Source organism: Pseudophryne corroboree, chromosome 4 (assembly GCF_028390025.1).
Source record: "Pseudophryne corroboree isolate aPseCor3 chromosome 4, aPseCor3.hap2, whole genome shotgun sequence".
In the NCBI taxonomy this organism is placed as follows: Eukaryota; Metazoa; Chordata; class Amphibia; order Anura; family Myobatrachidae; genus Pseudophryne; species Pseudophryne corroboree.
The window spans coordinates 624,714,826-624,742,106 of record NC_086447.1 but is presented as its reverse complement, the minus strand read 5'-3'; the positions used below and the strand labels follow the sequence as shown (position 1 = coordinate 624,742,106).

At 45.5% G+C, this 27,281-nt stretch overlaps 1 protein-coding gene across 6 annotated transcripts in view; it reads right to left on the bottom strand.

The window, feature by feature from the left end:
- Window positions 1-15,749: 15,749 nt before the first annotated feature.
- Window positions 15,750-27,281, bottom strand: part of NTPCR (nucleoside-triphosphatase, cancer-related) — a 499,212-nt gene continuing 487,680 nt past the window's right edge. For all 6 annotated transcript variants that reach the window (XM_063917685.1, XM_063917686.1, XM_063917684.1 and 3 more), the window contains one exon: window positions 15,750-15,938. In XM_063917685.1, the coding sequence (XP_063773755.1) occupies window positions 15,870-15,938 (69 nt within the window). In that variant the 3' untranslated portion in view covers window positions 15,750-15,869. The remainder of the gene's footprint in view (window positions 15,939-27,281) is intronic.

The window sequence follows — 27,281 nt, the reverse complement described above, 5'->3', positions numbered from 1 at the left end:
TCCCTGTTTTTTCTCTGTAAACCGCTTTGTCCAGTCTCTTATGTAATAAAGACACATTTGCATTTAAAACATTCCACATATCCAACCAATCAGGTGTCGGCATCGCTGACGGAGACACCACACTCATCTGCTCTACCTCCTCCTTAGATGAGCCTTCCGCTTCAGACTTGCCGACACACGTACTGACACCCCCACACACTCAGGGATATATATATGGAGACAGTCCCCCAATAAGGCCCTTTGGAGAGACAGAGAGTATGCCAGCACACACCCAGCGCCACCGGACACTGGAATAAAATCCCAGTCAGTACAGCGCTTTTATATATACTCACTGCGCCAAATAAATGTGCCCCCCCCCCTCTTTCAGCAGGGGAGAGTCCGGGGAGCCAGCTTCTCTGCAGCGTGCTGTGGAGAAAATGGCGCTGGTTAGTGCTGAGGGTTCACGCTCCGCCCCCTCAATGGCGGGCTTCGGTCCCGCTCAAATCCTTATACTAGCGGGGTTTTTTGCAATATACAGCCTCCGCAGTATATATCTATGCCAGTTACCTAGAGGTTTCATAATTGCTGCCCAGGGCGCCCCCCCTGCGCCCAAAACCCATACAGTGCCACCAATGTGTGTGTAAATGCGTTACCGCTGCGCATTACATCATTGAAGATCTGAAGTCTTCAGCCGCCTTTGAAGTCTTCTTTCTTCTTATACTCACCCGGCTTCTATCTACCGGCTCTGTGAGGAGGATGGCGGCGCGGCTCCGGGACGAACGGCGAGGGTGAGACCTGCGTTCCGACCCTCTGGAGCTAATGATGTCCAGTAGCCTAAGAAGCAGAGCCTATCATTTAAGTAGGTCTGCTTCTCTCTCCTCAGTCCCACGATGCAGGGAGCCTGTTGCCAGCAGTGCTTCCTGAAAATAAAAACCTAACAAAAGTCTTTTACAGAGAAACTCAGCAGAGCTCCCCTGCAGTGCACCCAGTCTCCTCTGGGCACAGGATATAACTGAGGTCTGGAGGAGGGGCATAGAGGGAGGAGCCAGTGCACATACCCCATGGTCCTTACGGAGTCCCCAGCATCCTCTAGGACGTAAGAGAAATTATTTTTACATAAACCGCATGAATGAATATTAGAACACACTGAGTTTGAGCAAATTTGTCACCATCTTGAGACTGATAAATATTTATGGGGTGCGTAAATCCCTAGGCAAACTGATATTTTGTTCTTATCTTATACCGTGGTGTTGTGCAGGTACCTGTGTCACTTGAAAATACAGATACTGTATAAGACAAAATTAAAGCAGAATATTGACATCAGCAGTAAACCAAGCAATTGTTTAGTATGTTTAAGGTTAAGCTATTAATAAGTCAGAAGGTTTAGATTTACTAGCACAAAGTAAATTGTTGAACATATTATCCTTACATAATGTAGCCCTGGGTAGCCTGCTAGGTCCCTAGGACACTGTGTCACAATTAATGGAGAGACAACCCCAGATAAAAATGGTAGAAAAGGCTGTGCATTGTGTAAAGGCCCTTATAGCTCAAAAAGTACCAATATAGGACAAAGAAAGGGGTAATGATGTCAGCAGTGGGAAAATGTTGCTGGGTATACAAGTGTTCCACAGTTACTTAGCATGGGTATACACAGTAGCAGTTGGATTTAAGATCAAATGTATACTCAAAGTAAAAGAAAATACAAAAGAGAATTGAAAGAAAAAAGAAAGACACAAATTATTGTGTGGCGGATACATGTAACATTAACATGATACCACAAATCTGTAGTGGTCCCGAAGTACCACATCCTGGGTATATCCGTGTAATTGCAGCTAGAGCATGGGTAGTCCGGTGAGTGAGGTCCCTTGGAAAATACATTTTGCCCATTCTAAAGGGCTTGTTCATTCCGGGGAACCAAAATAAGAATTTACTTACCGATAATTCTATTTCTCATAGTCCGTAGTGGATGCTGGGGACTCCGTAAGGACCATGAGGAATAGCGGCTCCGCAGGAGACTGGGCACATCTAAAGAAAGCTTTAGGACTATCTGGTGTGCACTGGCTCCTCCCCCTATGACCCTCCTCCAAGCCTCAGTTAGGATACTGTGCCCGGACGAGCGTACACAATAAGGAAGGATTTTGAATCCCGGGTAAGACTCATACCAGCCACACCAATCACACCGTATAACCTGTGATCTGAACCCAGTTAACAGCATGATAACAGAGGAGCCTCTGAAAGATGGCTCACAACAATAATAACCCGATTTTTGTAACAATAACTATGTACAAGTATTGCAGACAATCCGCACTTGGGATGGGCGCCCAGCATCCACTACGGACTATGAGAAATAGAATTATCGGTAAGTAAATTCTTATTTTCTCTAACGTCCTAAGTGGATGCTGGGGACTCCGTAAGGACCATGGGGATTATACCAAAGCTCCCAAACGGGCGGGAGAGTGCGGATGACTCTGCAGCACCAAATGAGAGAACTCCAGGTCCTCCTCAGCCAGGATATCAATTTTGTAAAATTTTACAAACGTATTTGCTCCTGACCAAGTAGCTGCTCGGCAAAGTTGTAAAGCCGAGACCCCTCGGGCAGCCGCCCAAGATGAGCCCACCTTCCTTGTGGAGTGGGCATTTACAGATTTTTGGCTGTGGCAGGCCTGCCACAGAATGTGCAAGCTGAATTGTACTACAAATCCAACGAGCAATAGTCTGCTTAGAAGCAGGAGCACCCAGCTTGTTGGGTGCATACAGGATAAACAGCGAGTCAGATTTCCTGACTCCAGCCGTCCTGGAAACATATATTTTCAGGGCACTGACAACGTCTAGCAACTTGGAGGCCTCCAAGTCCCTAGTAGCCGCAGGCACCACCAATAGGTTGGTTCAGGTGAAACGCTGAAACCACCTTGGGGAGAAACTGAGGACGAGTCCTCAATTCCGCCCTGTCCGAATAGAAAATCAGATAAGGGCTTTTTCAGGATAAAGCCGCCAATTCTGACACGCGCCTGGCCCAGGCCAGGGCCAACAGCATGACCACTTTTCATGTGAGATATTTTAACTCCACAGATTTAAGTGGTTCAAACCAATGTGACTTTTGGAACCCAAACTACATTGAGATCCCAAAGTGCCACTGGAGGCACAAAAGGAGGCTGTATATGCAGTACCCCTTTTACAAACGTCTGAACTTCAGGGACTGAAGCTAGTTCTTTTTTGGAAGAAAATTGAAAGGGCCGAAATTTGAACCTTAATGGACCCCAATTTCAGGCCCATAGACACTCCTGTTTGCAGGAAATGTAGGAATCGACCCAGTTGAATTTCCTCCGTCGGGCCTTACTGGCCTCGCACCACGCAACATATTTTCGCCAATTGCGGTGATAATGTTTTTGCGGTTACATCCTTCCTGGCTTTGATCAGGATAGGGATGACTTCATCCGGAATGCCTTTTTTCCTTCAGGATCCGGCGTTCAACCGCCATGCCGTCAAACGCAGCCGCGGTAAGTCTTGGAACAGACAGGGTCCTTGCTGGAGCAGGTCCCTTCTTAGAGGTAGAGGCCACGGATCTTCCGTGAGCACCTCTTGAAGTTCCGGTTACCAAGTTCTTCTTGGCCAATCCGGAACCACGAATATAGAGCTTACTCCTCTCCATCTTATCAATCTCAGTACCTTGGCAGTGTTCGCAAAAACGCGCTATAGCGCGTATTTTACCCTGATTTGAGGACTGGGGACTCGCATTTAAAAAGTGGCCGGGTCCCTGGGACGCGCTCTGCTGCAGCTTGGCTGGACTTGGAGTGGCAGCTCAGCACGTTGGGCCCGCGGCTAAAGTGTTTCTGCAGTGGTGAGGGAGGAATTCTAACTTATCCATCAGCTGGCGGAGGCGGGTCCTGATGATCAGCGGCGCTCCGGCGGGCGTGACGGTGAGTGGCAGCTTCGTGTTACTGCGGCCGGGGGGTCCGTATGCTCAGGGCTCTGGCAGTGGCAGGCCGCAGGCATGAGTGGCAGATGTGTTAGTGTCCCCGCGGTGTGCTCTGTGTCCAGGCAAGGGGATGAGCGGGGGGGTCTTGGGGGCTATTAGCGATGCAACCGGGGCCCGCAGCACTGAAAGGGACCACAGCGGTATTGACAGCAGCAGTACTAATAATGAGTCAGACAAACTCATTACAGTACGCTGCCGCAAAGAAGGAGGAAGCGGTCCGGCAGGAGGGGAGCATTCTCCTCCCCATCTCCTCTCCTTCTCCTGACGTTGTTGCAGGGGTTCTGATGCCACAATGTAGTGACCGGCCCCAGCGCAGAAGTTGGGATGTCAGGAGCTGCTGCTGAATGCTGATGCACCTAAACAATGTGGTAAGGGCGGCAGTGACGTCATGAGACCTAGGACGTAGCAATGGCATTTCTAGGTGGGCGCTCTGCACAAACGCCTGCAGGTAGCCAATGTAATTCCCTGGAAAATATTCCCTGCCTTTAAGCAGTACTGTGCATTCATGTTGCAAATATTATTTTACTGCTGTAAGCTCTTAATACATACTCTCCACTCTACATACATTTATGTATATATATTATTCATTTTCTTTTTTTTTAATTTCCAGCAGTGACATATAGTGGAGAGTATGTATTAAGGGGTTACAGCAGTGATATAGCATGTGCAACATGAATGCACAGTACTGCTTAAAGGCAGGGAACGTGTTCCAGGAAATTACATTGGCTGCCAGCGGCCCTTTGTGCATATATACTGTAAATGTATCTGCTGTGTGATAATTAAAACTGGAAGCTTCTTTCTATACAGTACCAACTAAATATTTATTGATAAAACTAGACCCATATAAACTAGACACGTAAAAAACACACAATATACCATTGAATAATGTATTAATATACACTGCTGTGTAGGATATCATGAACTTGGGGTTGGGAGGAGAGGGTGCCCCCAATGCATATTTTTGCACTTGGGCCCACCACTCAAGATCCGCCACTGGTGTGCTCTGTGTTCCCGCGGTGGCGGGGGGGGGGGGGGGGGGGGGTCTCCTGGGGACTTAAGAAATTGTGGAAGAGCCAGCCATTGGTGCCTTCACTTCTGCATGCATTGGCTGCTGCACCAGCCAGCCAGGTGCAGAGGATTTCCTTTGGCATGCTTCAAAAAGGAACCGGGGATGCTCGCATTCTCATAGAGCTCCCATCCTCGGCTCCACAGTCACCCTGCCCTACTGTGGAGCTCCTCCGCTGATGGTCCTTGGACAAGGTTGCCCCTGCTTCAACCGCACCCGACCGTGGCACTATTGTGGGCTGACGCCCCACGAGAGATACGGGCATACAGTCCCGAGATGTGCACCCCCAGCCTCGCAGCTCATGGAGCCCACCATGCACAACCCTGCAGGCAGCCGAAGGAGGAAATCAAGAGCATGAGAGTCACCTGCAGGACAGTGTTCAGGAGGCTGAACAAGGCGATCACGGTGGAGGTGTCCTAGGGAGGGCTGCAGCGTTCAGGTAAGCTGAATCCTGAAGAGGGAGGCGACCTGCTAAATTTTACCCCTCCCTACCCCCAGCACTGCCCACAGTACTGGCTCTCCTTAACCCTCTCCTTGCCCCAGTACAACCCCAACTGCTATCTACCCTTACCCCTTTTCTACCTGGCCTTAACCCTCAACTTGCTTCCAGTACTGCTTAAACTGCTATCTACCCATACCCCCTCCCTACCCTACAGCACTGTCTGCATGTAACCCTCTCCTTGCCCCAGTACTGCATAACTGCTATCCACCCTTACAACCTCCCTAACCCCAGTGCTGCCTGCCTCCAAGCCCCTTCTTGCCCTTCAATACTGCTCCAGCTGCTATCTACCCTTACCCACACCTTACCTTCTGCAGTGCCTGTCCCTAGCCTCCTCCTTGCCCCCCCCCCAGAACTGTCCCAACAACGGCATGCTCCCCCCTTCCCCACCAATAATATGTGAATAGACCCAGAAATGGTGAAGTAGGACCCCAATTTTCTAAAGTGAGGGGTCCCTGGGACCCACAATTTTTTTCGCTCGGTGCGATCACTGCCTTGGGTATGAGAGGCAGAGGAGGGAACACATACCCTGACTGGTACACCCACGGTGTTACCAGAGCGTCTACAGCTTATTGCCTGAGGGTCCCTGGACCTGGCGCAATACCTGTTGAGTTTTTAATCATGTGGAAGACTTCTGGGTGAAGTCCCCACTCTCCCGGGTGGAGGTCGTGCTGAGGAAGTCTGCTTCCCAGTTGTCCACTCCCGGAATGAATACTGCTGACAGTGCTATCACATGATTTTCCGCCCAGCGAAGAATCCTTGGAGCTTCTGCATTGCCCTCCTGCTTCTTGTGCCACCCTGTCTGTTTACGTGGGTGACTGCCGTGATGTTGTCCGACTGGATCAACACCGGCTGACCTTGAAGCAGAGGTCTTGCTAAGCTTAGAGCATTGTAAATGTCCCTTAGCTTCAGGATATTTATGTGAAGTGACGTCTCCAGGCTTGACCATAAGCCCTGGATATTCCTTCCCTGTGTGACTGCTCCCCAGCCTCGCAGGCTGGCATCCGTGGTCACCAGGACCCAGTCCTGAATGCCTAATCTGCGACCCTCTAGAAGATGAGCACTCTGCAACCACCACAGGAGGGACACCCTTGTCCTTGGTGACAGGGTTATGCGCTGATGCATCTGAAGATGCGACCCGGACCATTTGTCCAGCAGGTCCCACTGGTGCATGGAATCTGTCGAATGGGATTGCTTCGTAGGAAGCCACCATTTTACCCAGAACCCTTGTGCATTGATGCACTGAGACTTGGCTCAGTTTTAGGAGGTTCCTGACTAGCTCGGATAACTCCCTGGCTTTCTCCTCCGGGAGAAACACCTTTTTCTGGACTGTGTCCAGGATCATCCCTAGGAACAGAAGACACGTCGTCGGAACCAGGTGCGATTTTGGAATATTGAGAATCCAATCGTGCTGCCGCAACACTACCTGAGATAGTGCTACACCGACCTCCAACTGTTCCCTGGATCTTACCCTTATCAGGGAATTGTCCAAGTAAGGGATAACTAAAATTCACTTCCTTCGAAGGAATATCATCATTTCGGCCATTACCTTGGTAAAGACCCGGGGTGCCGTGGACCATCCATACGGCAGCGTCTGAACTGATAGTGACAGTTCTGTACCATAAACCTGAGGTACCCTTGGTGAGAAGGGTAAATTTTGACATGAAGGTAAGCATCCTTGATGTCCCGAGACATCATGTAGTCCCCTTCTTCCAGGTTCGCAATCACTGCTCTGAGTGACTCAATCTTGAATTTGAACCTCTGTATGTAAGTGTTCAAAGATTTTAGATTTAGAATCGGTCTCACCGAGCCGTCCGGCTTCGGTACCACCACAGTGTGGAATAATACCCCGTTCCCTGTTGCAGGAGGGGTATCTTGATTATCACCTGCTGGGAATACAGCTTGTGAATGGCTTCCAAAACTGTCTCCCTGTCAGAAGGAGACATCGGTAAAGCCGACTTTAGGAAACGGCGAGGGGGAGACGTCTCGAATTCTAATTTGTACCCCTGAGATATCACCTGAAGGATCCAGGGGTCTACTTGCGAGTGAGCCCACTGCGCGCTGAAATTCATTGAGACGGGCCCCCCACCGTGCCTGATTCTGCTTGTAAAGCCCCAGCGTATACTGAGGGCTTGGCAGAGGCGGGAGAGGGTTTCTGTTCCTGGGAACTGGCTGATTTCTGCAGCCTTTTTCCTCTCCCTCTGTCACGGGGCAAAAATGAGGAACCTTGTCCACGAAAAGACTGCGCCTGATAATACGGCGTCTTCTCATGTTGAGAGGCGACCTGGGGTACAAACGTGGAATTCCCAGCTGTTGCCGTGGCCACCAGGTCTGAAAGACCGACCCCAAATAACTCCTCCCCTTAATAAAGCAATACTTCCAAATGCCGTTTGGAATACGCATCACCTGACCACTGACGTGTCCATAACCCTCTACTGGTAGAAATGGACAACGCGCTTAGACTTGATGCCAGTCGGCAAATATTCCGCTGTGCATCACGCATATATAGAAATGCATCTTTTAAATGCTCTATAGGCAAAAATATACTGTCCCTATCTAGGGTATCAATATTTTCAGTCAGGGAATCCGACCACGCCAACCCAGCACTGCACATCCAGGCTGAGGCGATTGCTGGTCGCAGTATAACACCAGTATGTGTGTAAATACCTTTTAGGATACCCTCCTGCTTTCTATCAGCAGGATCCTTAAGGGCGGCCATCTCAGGCGAAGGTAGAGACCTTACAAGCGTGTGAGCGCTTTATCCACCCTAGGGGGTGTTTCCCAACGCACCCTAACCTCTGGCGGGAAAGGATATAATGCCAATAACATTTTTATCAGTTGTTATCGGGGGAAACCCACGCATCATCACACACCTCATTTAATTTCTCAGATTCAGGAAAACTACAGGTAGTTTTTCCTCACCGAACATAATACCCCTTTTTTGGTGGTACTCATATTATCAGAAATGTGTAAAACATTTTTCATTGCCTCAATCATGTAACGTGTGGCCCTACTGGAAGTCACATTCGTCTCTTCACCGTCGACACTGGAGTCAGTATCCGTGTCGGCGTCTATATCTGCCATCTGAGGTAACGGGCGCTTTAGAGCCCCTGACGGCCTATGAGACGTCTGGACAGGCACAAGCTGAGTAGCCGGCTGTCTCATGTCAACCACTGTCTTTTATACAGAGCTGACACTGTCACGTAATTCCTTCCAACAGTTCATCCACTCAGGTGTCGACCCCCTAGGGGGTGACATCACTATTACAGGCAATCTGCTCCGTCTCCACATCATTTTTCTCCTCATACATGTCGACACAAAAGTACCGACATACAGCACACACACAGGGAATGCTCTGATAGAGGACAGGACCCCACTAGCCCTTTGGGGAGACAGAGGGAGAGTTTGCCAGCACACACCAGAGCGCTATATATATACAGGGATAACCTTATATAAGTGTTTTTCCCCTTATAGCTGCTGTATAGTTAATACTGCGCCTAATTAGTGCCCCCCTCTCTTTTTTAACCCTTTCTGTAGTGTAGTGACTGCAGGGGAGAGCCAGGGAGCTTTCCTCCAACGGAGCTGTGAGGGAAAATGGCGTCAGTGTGCTGAGGAGATAGGCTCCGCCCCCTTATCGGCGGCCTTATCACCCGTTTTTCTATGTATTCTGGCAGGGGTTAAATGCATCCATATAGCCCAGGAGCTATATGTGATGCATTTTTTGCCATCCAAGGTGTTTTTATTGCGTCTCAGGGCGCCCCCCCCAGCGCCCTGCACCCTCAGTGACCGAAGTGTGAAGTGTGCTGAGAGCAATGGCGCACAGCTGCAGTGCTGTGCGCTACCTTGTTGAAGACAGGACGTCTTCTGCCGCCGATTTTCCGGACCTCTTCTGCCTTCTGGCTCTGTAAGGGGGCCGGCGGCGCGGCTCTGGGACCCATCCAAGCTGGGCCTGTGATCGTCCCTCTGGAGCTAATGTCCAGTAGCCTAACAAGCCCAATCCACTCTGCACGCAGGTGAGTTCGCTTCTTCTCCCCTTAGTCCCTCGATGCAGTGAGCCTGTTGCCAGCAGGTCTCACTGAAAATAAAAAACCTAATCTAAAACTTTCACTAAGAAACTCAGGAGAGCCCCTAGTGTGCACCCTTCTCGTTCGGGCACAGAGATCTAACTGAGGCTTGGAGGAGGGTCATAGGGGGAGGAGCCAGTGCACACCAGATAGTCCTAAAGCTTTCTTTAGATGTGCCCAGTCTCCTGCGGAGCCGCTATTCCTCATGGTCCTTACGGAGTCCCCAGCATCCACTTAGGACGTTAGAGAAAATAGGGCAAGCGCCTAACAGTTTTTCAGCACTTTAACCTCAAGTTTATGTGTTATAATGTAATTGCTGTATCCCTTATACATTTGCTGCAATTTTAAGGGATTTAGTATTCCCTCCTTGCTAATTCTGGATGTTTTAAACAGGCCCTCCATTACCTCTATTCCCCATGTTCCTAAAATCATGTGCATTATCTCCATTGGGGAATTGTTGTCAAGTTTCAGTTTGCTGTCAGAATTTCCCATACTGACACCTCTTAGGACCGAAGGTCCTTCTTTGTATTTTAAAAAGGGCATCAGGTGTCTGTTTTTACTACTTATATAATAGCAAATTCAGTGACCTTAAATACGTCTCTCTTGACAAAATCTGGGACTAAGGAGTTAAGAGCCCTTCTTAAGGTTGGGCAGATATGTGGAGACTGTTTACCACATATATTTTTAGGCATGGTTTGTTATCTGAAACCATGTTTCTCCAATTCGGTTCTGTAGGTAGCCTTTGTTAATGTGACAGCCTATTGTGAGTAAATAATCACTTCTGCCTTTTTTATCCAATTTAGGTCTTGTCTCTGATATATCCAGCATTCAGCCTTTTCTGCAATTACGCCACGTAAGGTGGGACTATATACTTGTTCCTCACCATTATGTTGTAATATAATGACACATGTACATGTGGAACAATATAAGTCTCTGCAGTTTCTATGAGGTGTATCCAGACAACAGGGCCGAAACTAGGAGTTTTGGCACCCGGGGCGAGCCATTAACTTAGCGCCCCTCGCACGCGCGCGTGCGTGTGTGTGTGTGTGTATATATATATATATATATATATATATATATAGTAGCAAAAGGTGCGGCACTAAAGCTGATTCTCTGTAAATAAGAGACACACACGGTCCTGCATTTTAAACACAGGACCGTGTGTGTCTCTTAATTACAGAGAATCAGCTTCAATGCCGCACCTTTTGCTTCTGTATCTGCTTACACCTGTGAGGGCACCAGCAAAAGAATTCATACTACACTGGGAGTGCCGGACCTTTGGTTACACAATGTATATATCTCTCTCTAAACTTCATAAGGGCAAAGGGGATCGCTAGGCATTTTCATAATTTCTATTTTAATTTTTTATTTATTTGGGCTACGGATGAAGGAGAAATAAAATAATAACCCATATATTAATACATACATAAAATCACACACCAATACAAAATACATACTGTCACGCACACATACATTCACTCACATACATACATACATATAATCACACACCTGTACAAACACATGTATACTGACACATATGTATAGTGACACACAAGCACACATACAGATGGGATGCAGTTATGTGACCGCTGGTCACAGTACCTCCCCCTATATCCCACCCCCTCACAATCCCGACGGTCGGCATGCCGACCAACAGGGACCACTCCCACCCCAGCGTGGCGAGCACAGCGAGCCCGCAAAGAGGCTTGCTGCGCTCGCCACCCCCCCTTTCCCTCGACGGCATTCCGCTCCCGGGACACCAGCATCAGTATGCCCGGTCACGCATACCACACCCATACAGATATGTAGTCACACACCTATTCACATACAATCACACACATGCACACATACATATAGCAGTCACAGAAACATACAGTGCCCCTTCCCTGAGTTATACTCACTGTTTAGGCTGTGCTGCTCTGCTCCCCTCCTCTCTCCCACGCTGTTGCTGGCTGGCATGGCACTGTGTGTACAGTGCCGTTTAGCCCCGCCCCCTTTTCGGAATTTCTGTTCACTGCAGCAGTGGCTGCAATTATTAAAGTAACTGGCAGTGGGGTGAGCGGGGGAAGGGGGAGGGGGTTAGTAATTTGTCCCCTGTGCCCCCTCTTAATGCGTCTCTGCTGTACCGATCACTGCACGCTGCAGAGTTGAAACTGAAAGTAAAGTACAGCTCCCGGCAGCAAGGGCTGTTGGGAGATGTAGTTTATTTTCAGTGTCATCTCTACGATGCGGTGAGTGTGCCTGCTGGCTAGGCGGGAGCTTGCAGAATCTGGAGCTCGAGCTCCCCGACTGTATGCTATGGCTGCCGCATAGGGAGGGGGTGTTAGGGGGGATTAGTGACAGTCTCGGCGCCCTCTCCAGTCTGGCGCCCAGGTCACATGCCCCCCTAGCCCCCCCCCCCTAGTTTCGGCTCTGCAGACAATACAAAACAGAAAACAAACAACAACGTTAGCTGTACTCCTGAGACATATAGATTCCCGTAGTACCTGATACTTTGGACAGATATTAACTGAACCAAATAACAAGAAGTCGACCTGAGTAGAAAGCTACTCACCCCGGGTGTGGTAGATATCTGGTCATCTGGGTCAGCATAGGGGTTGTCCGTCCTCAGTTCAGCCTCTAGGATATCACGGTGGGAAATCTCCAAGTTGTATGCAATTCTTTTTGGACCTATCCTGGCCCAGCACAAGCTCTATATATGTGTCAGGAATCAGAAGCCTTCGATCGATTGAGAGAGTTAATCACACAGGCAAAGGAGTAGTTTCAGATGATTCTCTTTTGTGCATAAATTTCAGTTACAGTAAAGAGGGTTTGCAATGCATTACATTGAATTACATTGGTTCCATTACAACCCCCAACAAGCCCACCCACTGGATATTCTGCCTAGCAATAAGATAAGAAACTGCATCTGTTAGCTGCTCCTTGTCTTGGTACAGACTGGTACAAGAATGTCCACATATCATCCCTGAAACTATTTCAAGTGAAAGGGCTTAAATACGGAAGTTTCATTTCTCTGAACTGCACATTCCTTGTCCATTGCCAGTCATGTAGCTGAAGCAGATGGGTTCATTAATAACATACAGTATAAGAAAATGGCTGCCAGTGTTACAAAATGGCAATGAAGAACATAAAGTTGACTTTGTCACCTCCTGCGATGCTCCCTTTGGTAACAGGGATCATGTGACACCTCGGGTCCCACCATTGCTCAATTCCCATCATGTGACCACCAGGAACAATGGCGGCACCCATGGACCAGAGACAGCGGAAACTCCCACCATCCGCACGCTGAGACCATCGGCCTCCCGGAAGGACCCTGCATCAGAGACCCAGCGCACAGTGGAGCAGTAAGTGTGGTGGCCACCGCTCCCTGGTCATGACACTGTAGATTGTATATATTCTCAATCACATAAGATTTTTAATAAGTCAACTGTGTCACCCTTCATTTACTTATTTGTGAATCAAAATATAATATAGGATGTAGTTAGTTTAAGTTTGCAGCTTGCCACTGTATTTAATAAGAAATAGAGTGTCAAGCTGCAAATTTATACTAACTACGTCTTATATTGGAGACAAAATCTTATTACCTTTTGATTTATAAGTAAATTGATATATAGTGCAATTCAATGTCGGTTGTGGTATAAGCCAATGATTAATTAACAACAAGCACTCCCCAGGACCATATCTATCTATCTATCTATCTATCTATCTATCTATCTATCTATCTATCTATCGATATATATATATATATATATATATATAGTGGCAGGGACAGCATGATTCCACATGAGGTTAATATGAAACAGCAGTATTTTGCAGTATTGGAACAGCAGCAACAGGTCTAATGGAATCCGGTCCGCTTTTAGCTGAGAATATGGTAGGCCACAGCTGGGCTAATCACTTCACCTTGTCTGCTGTCTTTAATAATGTGTGTTGTTCAGTAGGTCATTGCTCCTGATGCCAACAAGTGGACAGGCGATAGATGGAAGTCTGAGGTTACATTAGTAGCCATTTGCAATATGCAGTTTGTGATTACCAGAACATGGAATGTTATACTGGTGCTGTAAGAACTGCCTGAAAACCTGACCTGCAAAAAACTTACATGTAAAGCTGTATCCTGCCCGAGATGGAAATAGAGTATGTTGGATTATAATCTGTCTATGCTATTCCTGTCACTATATATCAGACAAAAGACTGCGGCACTCAGTCAATTAGTAGATTGTATAAAAGAATTATGGCATGTAACATGCCATAATTCTTTAATACATTGGGCCTAATTCAGACCTGATCATAGCAGAAACTTTGTTAGCAGATGGGCAAAACCATGTGCACTGCAGGGGGGCAGATATAACATGTGCAGAGAGGAGTTAGGTTTGGGTTGGTTATATTGTTTCTGTGCAGGATAAATACTGGCTGCTTTATTTTTACACTGCAATTTAGATTTCAGTTTGAACACACCCCACCCAAATCTATCTCTCTCTGCACATGTTATATCTGCCCCCCCTCCAGTGCACATGGTTTTGCCCATCTGCTAACAAAGTTACTGCTACGATCAGATCTGAATTAGGTCCATTCTACTAATCGACTTTGAGTGCCGCAGTCTTTTCTGTTCTGAATTACCTATGCTGATGGTACCAAACAAACTGAACTGATTAATGTGAGTGCTGGTTCTAAATATACATTACATCACCGTGCATGATGAAAGGAAGGGCAGTGATCGTGCTGGCCCGCCACCCACAAGTTCTGAAATTGGAGACACCCCCCCTTGCAGCGTGTGGCCACTTCATGGGCGCATGTAAATGATATTTCTTCATATTTTGAACCGAGTGGTCTGGCCATGCCCCCTCTCATTACCAGAGCCCAGCAAATAGATCAGTGAGAGTATTGAGCTCTATAGTAAAGGCAGCTTACTATAGATGTAGATCTCATGAAGTGGTTCTTGGGATCATATTAACCCTTTGTGGCTGTTGCCCAGCGGTGAGAGACATGGCAGTGCATAGAGAAGTCATTTTGCATAAAGTGTTTATAGTATTAACTAAGGGGAATGCAAATGGATGGGTACACTGGGAGAAAAGGTTTGTGTGTTTATACAGTATACTCTGAAGCATAGTTAAGAATTGTAAATGTGTTTAAACTAGAGATGTTTTTGGAACTGTGTCTGCCGTGATGAAGAGCATCTGCTTAATACGTGTTGGCTTGTGACAACGGGATTGGTAACAGGATTGGAGATATCGCTACAGGTGTATTCGATTTGAGAGCATAAGTCCAGTATCCAGAACTGGGTGCTTCCATTTAAGAACTACAGTATATGCCCACATAGACTTTCTATCTGGTAACTCCTCCAATCCTCATTTTACCAATTTTTATGTTTTATGGTTTATGTAATCAGTGTCTGTGAAATAAATTGTTTATACGGTATCACGCTATGTGAGGCATAATTTCTATTTCCCACATATGCAAATGAAATTGGAACCATTGAGGATAACACTCGGGACCTGTGTATCTACTACGTGCCTGGAATTCATATCCGTCTGGTAAAGCCTCCAATTCTCTATCTAACGCACGTTGGGGATACACCTTAGAATAGCCACACTTTTTTTTGGCTATCTATATGAAATAGGTAGAAACAATATTATGCTATGTCGAATTTGTTCTTCTTTTTTCATATATCCGTTGATGTCTGCTGCATGAGAATTTCATTCACATTGTGAGCTAAAAAACTGTGCTTGAGATATTTATTGACATATACACCGTGAATCTAGAGTAGTGTCTGAGACAAGTATAAATTATTATACCTAGGGTGTTGCATGCATACACCTATATTGATAGAACCTTAGGGCACATCATTATTTGTCATCACCTTGTCCTTTCTGGTTTGTATTTTGGTTATAGGGTATAAGCACGACATAAAATTGTTGCTGCTTTGTTAGCGCCCATAAGATATCTCTACACACCCATAATCCCAGTAAACGGTCAGTTACCACCCACAAACAGCTTCCTACTGTCAATCACCTTGCGAACGCCCATGTGATGCCCTTTGTTGCTGTCTAACGCACTTGTGCATTGTGGTGCACACGCATGCGCAGTTAGTACCTGATCGCCCGCTGTGTGAAAACACACAGCAGCGATAAGGTCTGAATCACCACCTAAGAAGCTACATTACTGCCATAGGGTTTAAATATGTTTTATGAGTTTTTCCATGCATATACAGTAGATATTTTGTTTAATATAAAGACCAATAATACTGTAATTATTGAGCATGTGCCCATTGAATTTAAGCACCGTAGCTTATTTGCAGCAGTCCTTTATGAAATTCACAATTTCTTGTAGCAGGTCATGTCTATTTTCTCTTGTAATCTAAAAGATAAAAGATAAAAACCATAAAGCATTCTGCTGTACTTGTCTAACTTACTTCTCTAAAATACTTGTCTAAGCAAATAGCAGAATTATAAGGCTGTTAGGCCGTAGGCTGGTAGTGCTTCCACAGAAGTGCTGACATAAAAGTGCTATTACATTAATAATGTTACCGTTATACCTGCTTTAAGTTATGTCGTTATCTGTTATTGATTGTGAACTGACTCCTCAGTACTCCTTTTCATCAACAGGTAAATTGAACAACCATTACTCCCACCGGATGCAAATGAAATAGGTTTGCATTGCATAGCAGTGTTGTGTTGTATTACATAGGTAAATTGAACAACCAGTACTCCCATCAGATGCAAATGAAATACGATTTTATTGTATAGCAGTGTTGCATTGTATAGGTACATTGAATACATTTTTTTTTCTTTGCTAAGATTCTGAAATCTGCCATGTTGATATGCAATGCATTTTTGTGTAAGCCGATTTATTGCCTGGCATTGTAAATGAGAATACATTGGAATGAGTTTTCAATCGTTGCATTCACATAACAAATTTTACTATTTGAAGTTTAGTATAAGGCTGTTAGGCCATAGGCTGGTAGTGCTTCCATAGAAGTGCTGACACAAAAGTGCTATTATATTAATAATATTAGCGTTATACCTGCGTTAAGTTATGTCATCAGCGGTTACTGATTGTGAACTGACTCCTCATCAATCCTTTATCACCAACAGGTAAACTATACAACCATTACTCCATGTTGAGGCGTGGCCAAGCGTTTTCAGGGAGGGTGTCTGACGTCAGCTCCAGCCTCAATCAGCCACTTCTCATCGCACTGTAGGAGTCCTGGGCTGCGCGGAGACTGCACACAGTGGATTTTTGCAGCTCAGTGTACACAAACCCGCACACATGCACGGCGAATTTACACTCCCCCTGGAGGCGGTGACTATCTGAACGCAGGACAGCAAAGTGAGCAGCCCAGTGATCAGGTCTCAATCACCCCCTAAGTGCAGAACATCTGCTTGAGCATGGCCCCAAGCGAACTAGCATCTCTGCAAGCAACCACCTCCAGCAACACATTCACATCACTCAAACAGCATGCCACACAATGCCACATCTGCATCCATTCAGAGAATCCCCTGCAACTGCCCAGGAAGGCCCAACACATCTCCAATGCACCTCTCCATGACTGAATATACACTACAACTCCACACAAACACCATTGGGACAAATGCACAGACAAAATACACCACCCCAATGCATCAAACATCACCACTGCGTCCAACCTAGACCCACAAAAAGGACATACCAACCTGCCAATCTCACGTACTACAAAAACATTCAGAGGTGCAACAAACAGAAAACAGCAATTGACAAAAATATACAACAAACATTCTACCCATACTGTAAATGGGTGCAGGGGGATGGCCCAGTAGCAGCCACACCCCTGCACCTGCTATAGTTACACCAGTACACACACACACACACACACACACACACACACACACACATATAAACATATGCAGTATACAGTCATACTCGCATATATATGGTCACATACTGTCACACAAATAGTACAACACATATAAACATACAGTATGTACAGACACACACACACACACACACACACACACACACACACACACACACAGTGACATACAAATAGTCACGCACATATAGTATGTACAGCCACACACACACACATGTATACACATAGTTATAAACATCAAAAATATTTACATAGTCAGACACATCTGGTTACACACAAACATTTACCTCCCTCTTTCCCTCCCTCCCTCTTACTGGGTGGACCACGGGCACTCTTCAGTGCAGCTGCCTCATCTCAAATGTTGCTTGCTGCTGTGTAGCCACACCCATCTGCTCAGTCTGCACTCACTGTTCAATCCCTACAGTTGGCAGAGCACTGAGAGTGGGGGCCTGGGAAAATCTTAGCCCATCTATCTACTGTAGCTCTGGCAGTGGCCATCTTTAAAGGACACAATGAGAGTCTGAGAAGTAGAAGATAAACTTTATATCCCACGTGCCATCGTTCTTCCTTCTCTGACCAGCTGGGTGCCTCAGGTTTAGACTGACTAGTGATTAAGCTTAAATCCCAGCTGCCCAATCCTTGACTGTGCGTGACTGTGTGCAGGGAGAGTTGTGGGCCCTGGAGGCAGCCCGGGCCCCATAGCAGATGCACCTCTTGCACCCACGGTAGTTATGCCACTGACTGTAAACATAATACAGGTTGAGTATCCCTTATCCAAAATGCTTGGGACCAGAAGTATTTTGGATATCGGATTTTTCCGTATTTTGGAATAATTGCATACCATAGTGAAATATCATGGCGATGGGACCTAAGTCTAAGCACCGAATGCATTTATGTTTCATATACACCTTATACACAGCCTGAAGGTAATTTTAGCCAATATTTTTAATAACTTTCTGCATTAAACAAAATGTGTGTACATTCACACAATTCATTTATGTTTCATATACACCTTATACACACAGCCTGAAAGTCATTTAATACAATATTTGTAATACCTTTGTGTATTAAACAAAGTTTGTGTACATTGAGCCACCAGAAAACAAAGGTTTCACTATCTCACTCAAAAAATTCCGTATTTTGGAATATTCCGTATTTTGAAATATTTGGATATGGGATACTCAACCTGTGTAGTGAAGTGTATAATTAGCAAAGTGAGTTAAAATTGAAGCATAACTTCAGTGTTATACAGAGGTTCATTTATATTCAGTTGATATCGATTGTGAATTGAATCTCGTCATCTACAGGTCATTTGACTACAGCTCTAAACATTAACTGCTGTCTTGTATTTCTATAGGCCAGCTTTGAAACTTATAGATAAGTTAACAATAGCTGCCAATATTTACTGCTGCCGGTATTTCGATAGACACTCAAATTTCTTTTAAACTATTTCTTGTATCTAAGTAAGCAAAGTCAAACATTGCTGCATAGTCTCCCATTCTGATGTATTTTCTTAAATTTTTAAAAGTACATACACAGTTGTTAGTTATGTGGTATGCCTTGCTTGTTTTTAAGGTAATAGATTACTTTTCATTCTAGGGTAGACATGTCAAACTCATGTCCCTCGAGTCACATGCGGCCCACAATGCATAGTTTTGGGGATCAAGTTAACTTTTTTTTTAAACAATGGAATGCGTCCCACCCCTGTCGAATGAGTTATTATGGGCCTGTCTGCCGAGGTCGGAGCATAGCGCCGATCGGGAAGCATTTACAGTTCTGCACATGCATGAGACAATTGATGGAGAAGGAGAAATGTACACGGGGGGGCTGCTGTGCTATGAGGGGGAATTACACAGCTACCAGCTTACACTATTAAAGTTGTTTTCTTCCTGATAACTGACATCTATTTTATTATACGTTATTGTTGTTTTTTTCTAATTAATCTTTCAAAATTGCATGTAAGACTTTTTATTTTTCTTGCGCTCCACACAAGACTCAGGGGTCTATTTACTAAGCCTTGGACAGAGATAAAGTGTACGCAGATAAAGTACCAGCCAATCAGCTCCTAACCGCCATGTCACAGGCTGGGTTTGAAACATGGCTGGTACCTTATCTCCATCCACTTGTTCTCCACCCAAGGCTTAGTAAATAGACCCCTTAAACCTTGATTATTCGGTCCAGTTGGGATTGAGTTTGACAAGCCTTTTCTAGGGGGTGAGGAGTGGTTGTGGATTCCAATATTTGGGAACATGCATTGTTTCTTTATTTACTTTTCATTCTGCTGACTGTATAAGCCAGGTAAGCTGTAAGCATAATTTAGCGAAGTACTTAATTAGCAAAGTGTGTTAAAATTGAAATTGAACTTCAGCATTATACCAGAATTAAACCAAACTGAAACAGATGGAGAAAACTATCAATAATCAGAAAACTGAAGGACTACTTGTAAAAAAGAAATGAGTTCACTTACTCTTCACACCATTCACCTCCTGGTGGTTTAACCTGGATACTCAGCACATGGACATTGCAAAAACTTCCCATTTCACCTGTAAATGCTTTTATATGTATTTTTTTTTATTGCACAGCTGTACCAATGCAATTTTTAATTTATACACTTAAAAGTCCTGTGTGAATTACCACTGCTGTCTTACGCAGTACAAATCAATTTCTGCACCCATAGTATCTATACTTTCATTTAACTTCAAATTAAATGTACTGTCACAAATTTACTCCGTTACTAACACTGTACTCTCTCACCTGCACTTCTGCAAATCTACTGCTCTGTTTCTCTTACAGCCTCCACTCCTATTTCCTCCCCCATATTTACCTAATCCACACTATGTTCAGGTTTTCTTCAAATCTCCCTATCACTCATTGGGGGTAATTCTGAGTTGATCGCAGCAGGATTTTTGTTAGCAGTTGGGCAAAACCATGTGCACTGCAGGGGAGGCAGCTATAACATGTGCAGAGAGTTAGATTTGGGTGTGGTTTGTTCAATCTGCAATCTAAATTGCAGTGTAAAAATAAAGCAGCCAGTATTTACCCTGCACAGAAACAAAATAACCCACCCAAATCTAACTCTCTCTGCACATGTTATATCTACCTCCCCTGCAGTGCACATGGTTTTGCCCAACTGCTAACAAAAATCCTGCTGTGATCAACTCCGAATTACCCGCATTGTCCACCTAATACTGTATCTTGCTCCCTGCTCCCACCTCTATACTTCCCCTCTAGTCTCCTACACCTCCTCCGTGTCCCCTCCACCCCTATGCTTCACTTCTCCTCCTCTCCTGTTACCCCACTTTCAGTCACCTTTCACCCACCATGGTTTTACTACCCCACCACTTAACCTTGATCCCTCCCTCCTCACCCTGTCATCTCACCTCCATCTGCATCACACTGAGCTCCCTCCCTGCCCACTTTCTACTGTGTACCTTGCCAGCTCAGACACCCACACAATCACTACTCTCTCACCATCCCTCTCCTCAAAATTAATCTCACCACAATGCTACAGCAACCCTGATAATATCATTCACATCTCACCCATACACTCCTTCTCAACTGTGCCCTCTGGAATGCCAGATTTGTCTGTAACAAATTGGTCCCCACCCAATCTCCTAGCCATTACAGAAACCTAGGTTTCACCCACTGACACCACTACTACTGCTGCTCTATCTGCCTGGGGCCTCATATTCACACATACCCAACAGCCTAGGGGTCAACATGGTGGTGGTGCTGGGTTCCTTATATCCTTTGGTTACTCCTAACTCATACCCCAAGAGCCTTCCTTACATTCTCTACATTTGATGTATTTGCTATTCACCTCTTCCAACCTGTTCACCTTTGAGTAGCTGTCATTTACCGCCCTCTGGCATTCCCAACAAATTCCTTGATCACTTTGGCTCACTCACTTCCTCTTTTCAGACATTTCCTCCATTATCTTAGGTTATTTCAACATCCCAATTGATATCCCCACAGAATCCCCTGCCTCTGAACTCCTTAACCTCACATCATTGCTTTGTCTCTCCCAGTGGACCTTCTCATCCTCCCATGTGAATGGGCACTCACTTGATCTGGTCTTTACTCGCCATTGATATTTCTGACTTCTCCAACACCCTATTCCCCTCTATGACCATCACATCCTCTCTTTTAACTTATCCCACTCTGCTTCTTTACCTCTGTCTCCATAAGGCTACCATCACTAATCGTAACATTGATGCCATCAACAATGTTTTATTATCCTCCCTGTTTGACTAATTTCTCTCTCTAATTTTGAACAATCCACTTACTTATACAATGCCTCCCTTACTTCTGCTTTTAACTCTGTTGCTCAAGTGGCCACTATTCACCCTTGCAGATTAACAACTCAACCCTGGCACTCCAAATATACAAGATCTGCAAGTGCTCATGTACCGCCGAGCAACAGTAGAGGAAATCATGCACTAAAATGGACTTCCTCTATTTCGAATGTATGTTCTTATTTTACACTGTTGCCATTTCCAGCTCTAAACATTCATAAGAACCTCATCTCCTTCCAATCTTCAAACTCCTAGTATCTCTTTGCCACGGTCAACTCCCCCCTCAGCCCACCCACTCCTCGACTCCCTTCTCTCTGCCCTTGACTTTGCCACCTACTTCACATCCAAAATTTACTCCATACAGTATTTCTGGATATCACAGCTCAACTGACCCTCAATAACCTGCACCCTCCTTTCCCTAAAAACCCGTCCCCATCCATCTCACCAAGTGTGAATTATTTTTTCACAGTATCTGGAGATGAAGTAATGGCCCTCTTCCGGTCCTCCCCTTACCACCTCTCCACTTGATCCTACCTCCGCCGCTACCTCTCTCCTTCTGCCTATTCCCATCTTGTCCACCTCCTCAATCTCTCCCCTCTCAGGCACTGTCCCTTCTGCCTTAGGGGGTAATTCCAAGTTGATCGCAGCAGGAAATTTTTTAGCATTTGGGCAAAACCATGTGCAGTGCAGGGGGGCAGATATAATATGTGCAGAGAGAGTTAGATTTGGGTGGGTTATTTTGTTTCTGTGCAGGGTAAATACTGGCTGCTTTATTTTTACACTGAAATTTAGATTGCAGATTGAACTCACCACACCCAAATCTCTCTCTCTCTGCACATGTTATATCTGCCACCCCTGCAGTGCACATGGTTTTGCCCAATTGCTAAAAAAGTTCCTGCTGCGATCAACTCAGAATTACCCCCTTAGTCTCCTTCATTCCTAAAAAAAAAACCTACCCTTGATCGTAAGGGTGCGTACACACTAGGTGATATTGCGTACGAGCTGGCCAATATCAGCCTGATCGTATGTGATATCGTTCACATTGTCTAGTGTGTATGCACTATATCGTGTACGATGCACACTAACTGCAGGTTGAATGCGGCATCACCCTTTGGACCTACATGGAGGTCTGACAGCTGATGTTGCTGACAGCCATGCTGCCGAATGTAGAATTGCTACCCTCAGCCACTCGTTGCTCCTGACATCGGCAAGTGTGTATGCACTTGTTGATGCCATGTCCCCAGCCAGGGTCACATTACTAGCGATGTGGCATTGTGCACACATCGCATAGTGTGTACATAGCCTAACAATCTCTAACTATCAACCCATCTCTCCTCCCTTTTGCCTCCAAACTCCTTGAGTGTATTGTCTACAACTGCCTTACCTCCTTTCTTTCCTCCCACTCCATGCTTGATTCATTCCAGACTGGCTTCTATCCTCTCCACTTCACTGAAACTGCCTTCATGAAAGTCTGCAATGACCTCCATGATGCCAAATCCAAGGGCCACTAATCTCCTCCTTGATCTCTATGCTTTTGACACTGTGGACCACCCTCTCTTCCGGCAAATCCTTCACTTTATTGGTCTGCATGATACTGCCCTGTCTTCCTACCTCTCTGAGTGCTCCTTCTCTGTCTCCTCTCATGACTCCACCACTCTTGCACTTCCCATAACAGTAGGTGTCCCCTAAGGTTCTGTTCTTGGACCTCTCCTTTTCAATCACTGTAAGTCCTCTTTAGGTGAGCTCATTTGCTCTTTCGACCTCCAATATCATCTCTATGCTGATGATACTCAAATCTACCTTCCATCCTCTGATCTCCTACCTCTCTCCTCACTCGTGTTTCCAGCTCTCTCTCTGCTATATCTTCTTGGATGTCCCAGCACTTAAACATAACATGTCTACTACTGAGCTGATCATCTTCCCACCCCGACAGCACAACTATCTCCTCTAGCCCTCAACTATGCTGTCTTGGAGTTATAATTGATTCTGGCTTCTCCTTTAAACCACACATTCAGTACATTTCGCAATCCAGCTGTTTCAAAAATAATTCCTGGATCAGACAATTTCTCACCCTGGATGCTAAAACCCTCATCCACTCACTGGTCATCTCCAGATTTTACTACTTTAATCTCCTCCTAACTCTCCTCCCTGATAAATGCCTCTCTCCACTTCAATGTATCCTCAATGCTGCTGCCTTGCTGATCTTCCTCTCAAAATGTCCTATGTTAACCTTCCCTCTCTTACAAGCCGTTCACTGGCTCCCTTTAACCTTCCAAATCCAATTCAAGTGTCTCACAATCATTTGCAAAGCCCTCACCCATTCCTCTCCCACTTAATTATCTGACTGGTGGCGGTTTTTACCTATGGACTGCAGGACTGCCTAACCCCGGTAAAATCTGCCAACCCAGCTCACTGTCAGTGAAGATAGATACAGTCAGTAAGACTGCACTAGTTTCACTGTGACTGGCAGTGACTTACTATTGGAAGTCCTATCTGTCAGTCACAGATAAACAGCGTAGTTCCATTGGAAAGTGTTTTCTCCCTCCAGGACTGCCAGACCAGGCAGTAATTAGCAGAGAGCTGGCTTCCTGTAGAAAGCCACTCCCTGCCTCGTGAGCCCTAACCGGCATCTACAGAATGCAGCAGAGACGTAGGAGCCGAAGTTCGCCTCTACTGTGCATGCGTCGATTTCTGGCGTCTGTGAACTACATAGTACAGGTGCAGAAGCAGGGACCAGGCAATGGGGACAAGGCGGTGGAGACCCAGCAGTATGACCCGAGGCAGCCTTCCTCCTCCTCCCAGGTAGGAGCCAATGCTGTATCTGACCTTATCTTCGTTTATACTCCCACCCGCCCTTTTAGCTCCACAAATACATGCAGCCTCTCCTGTCAACTGATTACTTCCTCCCATTGCTATCTCCAAGATTTTAGCTGTGGTGCTTCCTACCTCTGGTATTCACCTCTCTTCAAAACTTTACACAGGCTCTCAAGACCCACTTCTTCATCAAACCCAGCCATCTCTCATACTAACCCTCTGTTTCATGCCAACTTCTATCCCATCTGTGTCACTCTCGACTGTCTACCCCTCCCCTTCATGAGGTGGGCCCTCTCCCCTCATGTGCTTTTCCTCTCTATGACCATTTTCTACTCTATACTCCTGACAATGGCACCTAGCCCATAATTTTTGCCACTTTGATGATTATTTCACTGTCCTGACCCCTGATGCAGCAATAATTATATACCAAATACTTGTCCCACACTGTCTTGTACTGTAAGTCATTTTCTTGTCTTACTCATTTGTTGATGTGCTTTGTTAGTTAGGCACTGTGGAACCCTTGTGGCACCAAATTTAAAAATAAAAAATCAAATAATAATAATAATAATAATAATTATAATAATACTCCATTTGAGTTCAGTATAGTATGTTAACAATAACCATGTTGATGTTCATAATGTTATTTTTTTATTTGCTTTTTCTATGGGGTGTGGTTTCTCCTCACTTGCAGGTTCAGGCAAGGTATCTGAATCTCCATGATTTCAGGGTTACTCTATTTATGCCCAGGTCTTGTGGAGATTCAAGTGAACGCAATCAAATGAAATCACTATGAAAGGAAACTTCAATTAAACAACTGTTACAATGCTGATTTGCTAAACTGATCAGGTTCATGAGAGAAAAAGCTTCTTTAAAGAGACAGTCTAGGGTGTCATTTCAGCCCACCAATTGACAGTGAATAATATTAGGCTCACTTGTACATTGGCCCTCATTCCGAGTCGTTCGCTCGGTATTTTTCATCGCATCGCAGTGAAATTCGGCTTAGTACGCATGCGCAATAATCGCACTGCGACTGCGCCAAGTAATTTTACAATGGAGATAGTATTTTTACTCACGGCTTTTTCATCGCTCCGGCGATCGTAATGTGATTGACAGGAAATGGGTGTTACTGGGCGGAAACAGGCCGTTTTATGGGCGTGCGGGAAAAAACGCTACTGTTTCCGGAAAAAACGCAGGAGTGGCCGGGGAAACGGGGGAGTGTCTGGGCGAACGCTGGGTGTGTTTGTGACGTCAAAACAGGAACGACAAGCACTGAACTGATCGCAGATGCCGAGTAAGTCTGAAGCTACTCTGAAACTGCTAAGTAGTTTGTAATCGCAATATTGCGAATACATCGGTCGCAATTTTAAGAAGCTAAGATACACTCCCAGTAGGCGTAGGCTTAGCGTGAGCAACTCTGCTAAAATCGCCTTGCGACCGATCAACTCGGAATGAGGGCCATTGTTTTTCAGTAATCTAGTTACATACATATTGTGCAGCACTTTACAGAGACTATTAAATCATTCACATTAATCCCTGCACCAGTGAAGTTTACACACCATATTTCCTACAACACTGGAATGCATATAAACTATGGTTAATTTTTGATCTGACGCTAAATTATACCCCTTTCAGAGTAGCATAACAATCTTGGGCTATTTCACATTAATGTGCAGCAACCCGGGATTTTGCTTAGTCTGAAAGGATTCGAAAAAAAATAACCTGCGTCGAGTGACTCTGCATTTCTAACCAGGTAATGACCAGGGATGAACCCGGGATAGACCCAGGTCACAGTGTAGTGTGAAAGGCCCGCAACCATGTTATTCAACCCAGGACTTAGAAAACACCATTGACTGTAGCTTCCGGGGTGATGATGATATGATGTCATCAGCCAGAACCCTGGCAAAGTGCACAGAGAAGGAGAGGAAGAAATTTGCATACTGATGACAGGTAAGAGTGTAGCTACCATAGGTGCAGGCAGTGCAGCTGCTATGGGGGCCACCTTCCCTGTCAAAGTTACATGTGTTATATACATGTGTAGGGGCTCTTTCAAACCTTTTCATTGGGTCCTGCATTATATCTAGGTATGCCCCTTGACCTGCATGTAGTAGTGTGATATAAAATTAACTGGTGGGGATTTTAATATTATATAATATGAACCGGGGCACTGTAATGAGGCACATTATGAATGGGGAGCACTATATATCATAATGTGAATTGGGGGTACTGTGCGGCATAATGTCCTCTCCACTCCACTGAAACTGCCCTTACAAAAGTATGCAATGACCTCCATGCTGCTAAATCTAAGGGACACTACTCTATACTTGATCTCTCTGCTGCTTTTGACACTGTGGACCATCCTCTCCTACTGCAAATTCTTCACTCCATTGGTCTGCGTGACACTGCCCTCTCTTGGCTGTCCTCCTACCTTTCTGACCGTTCTTTCTCTGTCTCCTCTCATGACTCCACCTCCCCCTCACTTCCACTAACTGTAGGGGTACCCCAAGGTTCTGTCCTTGGTCCTCTTCTCTTCTCTCTCTATACGTCCTCACTAGGTAAGCTCATTAGTTCTTTTGGTTTCCAATATCATCTCTATGCTGATGACACCCAAATCTATCTTTCCTCTCCAGACCTCTCCCCTGCTCTCCTCACTCGTATCTCCAACTGTCTCTCTGCTACCTCTTCCTGGATGTCCCAGCGCTTTCTTAAACTTAACATGTCTAAGACCGAGCTGATCATCTTCCC